Source organism: Homarus americanus, unplaced genomic scaffold (genome assembly GCF_018991925.1).
Source record: "Homarus americanus isolate GMGI-L3 unplaced genomic scaffold, GMGI_Hamer_2.0 scaffold4060, whole genome shotgun sequence".
Taxonomy (NCBI): Eukaryota; Metazoa; Arthropoda; class Malacostraca; order Decapoda; family Nephropidae; genus Homarus; species Homarus americanus.
The window spans coordinates 1344920-1353491 of record NW_024746161.1 but is presented as its reverse complement, the minus strand read 5'-3'; the positions used below and the strand labels follow the sequence as shown (position 1 = coordinate 1353491).

Sequence of the window (8572 nt, the reverse complement as noted above, 5' to 3'; positions counted from 1 at the left end):
CCTAGGTGTGTATGTTGACAATGAGCTGAAGTTCTCGGGCCATTGCAAGAAGAAAGTAAATCAGGGAAATAAATTATTGGGTCTTATAAGAAGGTCGTTCAGATATCTAGACGGTCCGTCCCTCGTAACGATCTTCAAGAGTGAAGTGCTTCCCCATCTGGAGTACTGTCACCCCGTCTGGTCCCCGAGATATGCTAGGGACTGTCAGTTGGTTGAAAATTTTCAAAGGAAGGCCACCAGAGAGGTGCCTAGCTTATACTACAGACAGGCAAGGGGGGACCTAGTTGGGGTGTATAAGCATCTCAGGGGGCACTACTCAGTCGAGTGTCCTTACTTGGAGCTAGCGGATGCTCGCCCCACAAGGGGTCACAGCTCAAGATTGAAGAAGCCGCAAGTCCAGAAAACTGTGAGGGCAAACTTTTTCGGAGTGAGAGTTGTGAACTCTTGGAAAATTCTACCAGAAAGTGTTTTGACGGCATCGTGTGTGAGCTCTTTCAAGACAAGACATGACCAACACTGGAGCGGGTTCAGGTACATTCAGGAGCCGGTGCATGTCCAGTACGTACTTGCCAACAGTGCGTAACAGAGATGTGACCAATCGCGCAAGCGCCTAACGCGCCGATCTTTTGGTGAAGAGGATAAAAAAAAGGAAAAGTAATCAGAGACGTGACCGATCGCCCAAGCGGCTAACGAGCCAATCAATGGTGAAGAGGATAAAAGTAAAAGTAAGGTATAACAAGCCTTGTAGTTACTGAGATGAAAAATACCTTTGGAACTGTCCGAGAAGAATTTTTATTCCCAAGTCTAAGAAGAGGAGTCTAATGAAGCTAAGCACACAGGTGGATAGGTTAGGTTTAGGGTTGGGTTGGTTTAGGTTTAGGGTTAGGTTAGTTTTGGATGATTCTGATCTTCATTTCTATCGCAAATTACTACTTTTTGTTATTTTCCCCCATCCAAAACCCCTGGTTCCCACTGGGGTCCCCCATTATCGTTGGATAAAGTACAGTAGTTAAAAAAGTAGTGATTTGCGGTAGAAATGAATACCAAAATCATGAAAAACACACCAAAACCATCGGAAAAAAAAAATCAACTTTCAACAAGAACTTAGAAAAAATAAGATGATTTTCCAACAATTTACTGCGATTTTCTTGGAAAGCAATCATGAACGGAAGAAATGTTATAGAAGAAAAATGTCTTATAATTGTCTAAACTACCGATTCCGCGAATGACTGTAGACCAGCGAGCCTGACCAGCATAGTATGTAAAGTACTTGAGAGCATTATAGATGCCATGATGGAACATCTACAAAACGACATTGTAAAGGATTGCCAGCAGTGTGTGGTGTAAGGTGTGTCAATTTCAGGAGTCGAAGTGCAACTTTAGTTATTTTTCTAACGGTGGGTTATCAAATGATGTATTTTTAAGAGTAAATTTCAGGAATAACCTTGATTTTTAGATTGGAGGTGTCCTACCTACATCAATTTTGGGTTTTAGGCCCAAAATGCCTAATTTTCCTGCTGCTATCTATCGCCATTGTACTGAAACGAGACACTGGAAAATCGTATTTGCAGTTTTATTTAGTAATGTTTGACAATAGGTATCGAGGTTTTTTACTTTCCTCCTTGTAGTAATGATGCGAGCAAGAACACATCAGCTGCTTGCTTTTTGCAAGAAAATACCAGCACTGGAGCAAAGAACAATGGAATTCTGTGATGTGGTCCAATGAAAACACTTTTTGCGTCCTTACTGCAGGGAAACGGACAATCAGAAGGCCCACCAACACCAGCCGGGATGATCCTCGTTACACCATTAAAACCGTGAAACAATACTGCAAGTGTGATGGTGTGGGGAGCGTTCAGTGGAAAACGTGGTCGTGCTGGCCTCCATTTCCTCCCCCAAAACATGACAATGTACTCTGATCGCTACAAGACTGTCTTGGAAAAACATTTAATGGATTATTATCGACTTCACCAGTCCACATTCTTCATGCAAGATGATGCCCCCTGTTACAGGTCAAAATGTGACAACTTAGCTTCATGAAAGGGCTATTCCATTGCTGGAGTGGCTTGGGAAGTCACCAGATTTAAACCCCATCAAGAATGTATGGCACGAGATGAAGCGGAAGCTGTCAACACAGGAGGAAATCGAGCGCCTGTGGGAGATTGAGATGGATGGAGAGTATTTTCAAATATCAGCAGAATCCATGCCAAGAAGACTTCAACTGGTAATAAAATGAGGGAAATATGAATTAGTACTAGATAGTAGTAGAATAAAACATTTTTTCTGTAAACGTGTTTTATTCATTCTTGAAAATAAGTTTTTGTATGAATATCATGTGAAAAATTAAAGGCTGTTAATATTTTTTGCAGTAATTGTACTTGTGTACTGCCTACAAGTCACTTTGGTTTGACTCAAGTTACAAAGATTTTGACGGTATACTATCTATGTATTAAATAAGGCATAGTCTTTGGTGAAACATACATTGGTATTTTGTATGGTGTACCAAGTCCTTCAACTTGATGTTATATGTCTGATTGTCCTCAATAATTTTATATTACCTGTACTATGTATTTTGGTGATCTGTTGGTGGAATATCTGCAAGTCTGTTGAAGTAAACTGATGGAAATGTCGATTTATGAGAGGGTGTCAAAGGTTATGACAGGGTTATAATGCAAAATATTTCTATACAGTATATTATGAATTTCTGTGAAAGTAAAGTACAGTACAAAAAATGGTTTATTAGTATTGTATGTACATTTAAAACTATTTATTTTTGCACAGTACAATAGTGACAAAATAGACCCAGAGCAGAAACATCACAGCATTTATCCAAGCAGTCTTCCCACCCAGCATGTGAGGGTGGCTAAGCATGATAAAATCTTTCATAACATTTGTCCCCAGGCCCAGAGCAGAAAGGTTTGGAAATATTTTCTCACCATTTTCTCATAATTTTCGGTAATTGCACATTCTTTCATAATCGAAATTTGCTCTCAGACCCAGAAATAAAAAATTGGACTGATTTTCCTGAATTTTTTTTAAATTTCAGAAAATACTCCCAATTGTCTCTGACTTTGTGTTTTTTTTTTTTATTTCCTACTTAGTGTGTTACTCAATCATGCCTAAATGCCCAAGAGATAGTTCCTCTTGTGCTGGGCAGCTTGATGTGATAAGGCATAATAAAGCATAATAAGAGTGGCAATGGACCAGCAAAGAGTGATAGAGACTTTAACTTCCCACCCTAGACCACCTCTATCACTCTCAACACAGGTATATAACAATCTCAAATTTTCCTTTACATTGCTTATTTAAATCTTATTATGCTTGCTTTAGTTTCTTGTTTGACATTTTGCATTACAAAGATATATCAGGGTAGATGGGAGTTTTTGTGAGGTGGGCATCCCTAACGCCCTGAATTTGTTATGTTCTCATGGGCTTAATTGCTTCGATAACTGTTGATTCACTATCCAACGACTTTTCCCGGTCCTTATATGCGTTGGTCATCAGGGTACACCTGTGCAATATATTGCAACATTGTGTAATTTTGTATCTTGTGGAAAAAGGATGTAAAAAAAAATAATTAACAGAATATATACAGCTCCTCCCCGACTTACGACCACCCGCACTTACGACCTGCCTCAGTTGTACCAAAATTTTGTCAAATTACATATTTTCGAGTCCCAACGTCAGTACACAAACAAATTTTCGTTTGTAATTCACTTTAAAATGGCTAGCAAGCTTAAAAGTGAGAGTTTTGAGGTGCTGAGAAGAAAAAGAGACATTCTATGTATTATTTAAGTATTTTCGACTTACGACCTGGATTTGGGTCCCTAACCCCGTCGTAAGTCGGGGAGGAGCTGTTTTCCCCCCCACAGTCTGAGTCTACTGACCTTAAGAAGCATTAACTTGGGGGTTTTGTCTGGCACCCAATACATTTGACAGTTGTGCCATTTTTCAGAGTTTTCTTTACAAATTCATCCGGTGAACCATTCTAATACTATTCAATATATTATCTGAAGTGCTGGGATTATCCTGAAGTAGCAGCTGCAATGACAAGAACCTGACAAACCATATACACTATACAGTGCATACTAAAATATAATTTTGTTTATCAAGGCACTCCCTACAAAAATTTTAATATTTACTGATGAGGAAGCAAAGGTGTCACGGGTAAGTGTCTGCTTAGCTCACAGTGTTTTTTGGGCGAGGTAAGACCAAAAGATGTTTAAACCATTCACTGCAGCTATGTCACATTAGGGGGCAGGGAAAAAACACTTTTATTTGAGTTGCAGGCTGCACTTTTCAGGCATCGTTTGTATGGCTGTAACAAACACCTGTGCAAAATTTCATGCCATTTCATGCATACTTACCCTGCCGCATCGCGAACGACTTTTTGTCAACTTTTAGTGTATACCAAAAATTATGTGTCATTTAATGTTTTCCAGGATAATGATAAATTTTACATGGGTGACATCGATTTAATTCACATGTTATTTTACAGGTACACCGTATAGAAAATCACTACAAGTTCATATTGAAATTCTTTTTTGTCCGGAACCTTGGCATCATTTTCCTAGACAATAATCTTTGCCTAATATATCCATCTCTCGATTCGTATCCCGTCACTTCAGTGCAAGCTTCAGTCATCACTTTTATGCCTCTCTCGACCGCCTGAGTGCTGTTTGGCCACTTGGGCACCACTAATGGTGTCTCAAGAATGTCATTAACCTGTAGATTTGACAGAGAAGCAATGTAAGGAGGCTCAGTCTTGAGTTCATTCCTCCAGTTAATCATGGAATGATAGTTTTTTGCTTGCCACTTTAGTTTCGGAGTCACCACCTTTCTCATGTTGACTACAGGAGGCACATCCTCATTCCCATCTCCATCTTTACCCTCCTCATCAGTATAGTTTAACAAATTCTCGTCAACAGCAGCATCAGAATCTTCCTCCTCCTCTTCAGATCTGCCAGTGCATTCTTCCTTTTGCTGATTCTCCTCTCTAATTTTTCTTATCATTGAGACAGCTTTTTCTCTAACAGTCATGTCCTCATCTGCACACATACCAAGAAGAAGTTGATCTGTGTGGGCGAAGTATGCATTTCTCTGGACAGCCTTCTTCACTATCGTCTCCTCCTCACTATTCAGGTGTTTCATATATAGCAGGGACTGGAATACGTTCCTTGAGCCGTGTGTTACGTAAGGGTGTATCTTGATGTAAAACCACATTGGAGCACTGAACTTTATTATTGTAATGACAATTCTTTTCAACTCATGGCTGGGTCTTGATGTTGCTACATACAGCCTGAGGATTCTACTCCATAAGGTGTTCCACCTTGACACACAGGGAGGACCTGGCTCAATAGCAGCCAAGTCATCTTCAACAACACCTGTGATAACTCCTTTACAAATCCTATACAGGTATTTCTGATCCCAGGACAGATCTTTCTCCACTTCATCATTAAACACAGGGAAATCAGGGAAACTGACTGGCTGGAAGGCGACAACTGGAAGCTCAGACAAAGACTCCTTGATCTGCTTTCCAATGGGACCACTCCAATGCTCAGGACCACTTGGTTTACCATCATAGTGATAAAAAACTGCGGTGTGAACTGCTTAACGGTAACTATTTGAATAATTTCAAGTGCGCCAACTTACCCAGGTCTCCCCTACATTACAGTACAGTAACACAACATTGAGAAATGAAATGAGAAAAGGCTGATAATCAATATAGACATAGCACCATACTCATCTGCAACAAGACAACTTAAATGAAATAAGAGATATGAAAAAAAAGTTGATAAACACTGAACAGAACATTGCACCACCACAGCGGCTGTTTGGCTAGTACTGTAGGTAAATTTAAAAATTTCAGTAGAAAATGCGGCAGACTAAACCTCGACATATCAGCTTCAAATTTGGCATGGAGTCTTAGATATGTATAAGGAACAATGCCTGAAGAGTGCAGCTTTGAGCAAAATTTCACTGCCCCCTAATGTCACATATGATATACTGCTCATTAAGCATTCTCTGTGACCATGTCATTTTGATGTGCAATATTTGAAATGTCCCATGAATTTATAATGTTTTTCACAACATCATAAATGTTGTATGACTTCCAAAACTCTTACCATCTGTTTCTGCCACACCAGCTGCTTCACCTTGCACTTTAATATTCTGTAAATTTGCCCTTAACTTACACCGATTAAACCAGCCCCTATTAGCGACAAAATCTTCCCCAGCACTTTCACTACCACGTTAAGCCTTCAAGTCAGCGTGCAAGCTTCTCGCTGTTTCCTGAATCACGTCTAGGCTTAGAGGCATATGCCGCCAATTTTTATTTTCCACCCATATCACTAACAATCTTTCTATTTCAATTATCAATCCACTTCTTTGTTTTGTTATCACAGTTGACTGCACTGGTGTAGATCCTTTTACATGTTCATGAATTTTGTCTGTCTTTCAAAATTGTTCCGATTGCTGACCGACTGAAGCCCCAAACTACCAATGACTGACAGTGTTTCACCTCTATCATAACGTTTAATTACATCAACTTTCACTTCCATTGTAATTGTTTTCCTTTTCTTGGATGCACTACTATCACTTACATCAAATTTGCATTTGGGAGCCATGATGAGAGCACAAAAAAAAGTAAGAAAAAAAAAAGAAAAAAGAAAAAAAAGAGCACTTGGTCACACATTACTGAGATGAGTGTAAGGCATATTGACACTACCACAAGGCGCATGACTGGGTGACACTCAGCTCCTCACCCACTGCTCTGCCCTGCCACTCCGCCACACATACTAGTTCTCGTACATTACTTTGAACGGTTGTACTTATGCAGGCTTCTTAAAATTTACATTTACTTTATGGAGACCTCATTCGTATCGGAGGATGTTCGTAAGTTGGACGTACGTAACCCGAGGACCTCCTGTATATTGTTATATATATTCTGTTTTCTGCCTTACAATATACAGTAGGTGTCTATGTTCCCTGATACAGTCTAGGTCATATACAATACATTATAAGTTTTTATTATATAATGACATTCAAGATGGCAATTTATCCTTATACAGTATAGTCTGCATTTACGCGGTTTTTGTTTATGCGTTTGGTCATTTACGCGGTGCCTTGCCGGAATGAAAATGCTTTAATTATGCGGTAAATTTGGTCATTTACGCGGCGAGCGACTGGAGAGGTCCAGACCGCCGCGCCATTTTTTACCCACGCGGTCCATTCTTGACCATATGCGGGAAGCGGCGCGGTGAGGGGTGTGCATTAGGCCGCTCTTATGTTATCGCTGATGTCATATGACGTATCGGACTGTGATTTGGCCACACATCCTTACCACCCACGCATTCCCTCCGCCGCTAGCTGTGATTGGTCTAATGTAACATGACGTGCCCTGCCACCAGAGGGTAGAAGTCGCTGACCTAGCAGGGCCTGTCTCATTATTCTCAGTCCGTGTATACAGTTCTCTCTTGTGCCCGCTATTCCCCTCACAACTCACAATGGCTTCCGAGGGACCCCCACCACCAAAGAAAAACATTGAATTACCTGGACCAAGCCATGATAATGTGAAGGAAATCATCGAGTTGAGGGAGAAAATTAAGCTCATCCTTGACAACGACCCAGACAAGCATCGGTATGAAGCGTCTAATAACCATCTGACGAAAATTATGGAGCCATATATCCAGATCTATCTCGACAACATCAATGATTGTCGTCAACGTAGTATTGAGGACTTCCTTGCCCACAACCAACCACAGCCAGCCCAAGTCAGTGATAGTGATATTGACAGTGAGGATATGGACTTTGAGGGGTTTGTCTGGGAGGCCCTGCAAACCTCTGCGAGTAGTGAAAGTGAAAGTGATTCACCGGAGGGCAACTAATCTGCCCTCTGCCTAGGAACCAGTCGCCATCCACGTGTGCCGACCCAGCTTTTCTACTAACGTAAGTGTTAAAAAACCTAATATTATTGATATTTCTCTTAATTATTAATTGTGTATGCATACCATCATAAAATTAAGATGTTATTTTTACTACAACGTACGTATTGTGTCGGAAAAAGTGGAGTTTGGGGGTCGGCCCAGTCTCTATTTCAATTAATTCCATATGTTCTGTTATTTCATTTACGCGTTTCTCGTTTTACGCGGGCCTCCACGGGTTCAATTGACCGCGTAAATGCAGACTATACTGTATTCATCAACATGAAAATAACAATTCTTAATAATATCTTTTACAAAAATTATAAAAGATCTAATGTATGAACTACAAAAATAATTGGGTTTGACCAACTAGGAAAAATTTGGTTTAATAAAGAGGATTTGCAGGTCCATGACATTAGTACCAGTATGACCAGGCTTAAGAAGATACTGGCTGGAACTTAGACTAGTGAAGTAAGAATAAGAGTCATTTGCACCTAGGAAGTTTTCTGGACTGAGGCCTTGCTGTCTAGCCTCCTGTAGTTGGGATCTGCAGATAATAAAAAAAATATTAATAAATTGCCTGTGAGGCTCAACATAAGTAGTGTTTATTTATTCAATGATAAGCCTAGTCAGTAAACGTACTGGCAATG

At 40.1% G+C, this 8572-nt stretch overlaps 1 protein-coding gene across 5 annotated transcripts in view; it reads right to left on the bottom strand.

The window, feature by feature from the left end:
• Positions 1-488: 488 nt before the first annotated feature.
• The window catches only part of LOC121878940 (glycerate kinase-like), a 49155-nt gene continuing 41071 nt past the window's right edge, over positions 489-8572 (bottom strand). The window contains exons 4-5 of one of the 5 annotated variants that reach the window (XM_042385377.1): positions 8417-8469; positions 489-2221 (exon numbers count right to left, since the gene is read on the bottom strand). In XM_042385377.1, the coding sequence (XP_042241311.1) occupies positions 2094-2221; positions 8417-8469 (181 nt within the window). In that variant the 3' untranslated portion in view covers positions 489-2093. Of the gene's footprint in view, positions 2222-8088; positions 8470-8572 lie in introns of those variants that run through there. The other 4 variants (XM_042385376.1, XM_042385380.1, XM_042385378.1 and 1 more) reach the window with 4 other exon arrangements.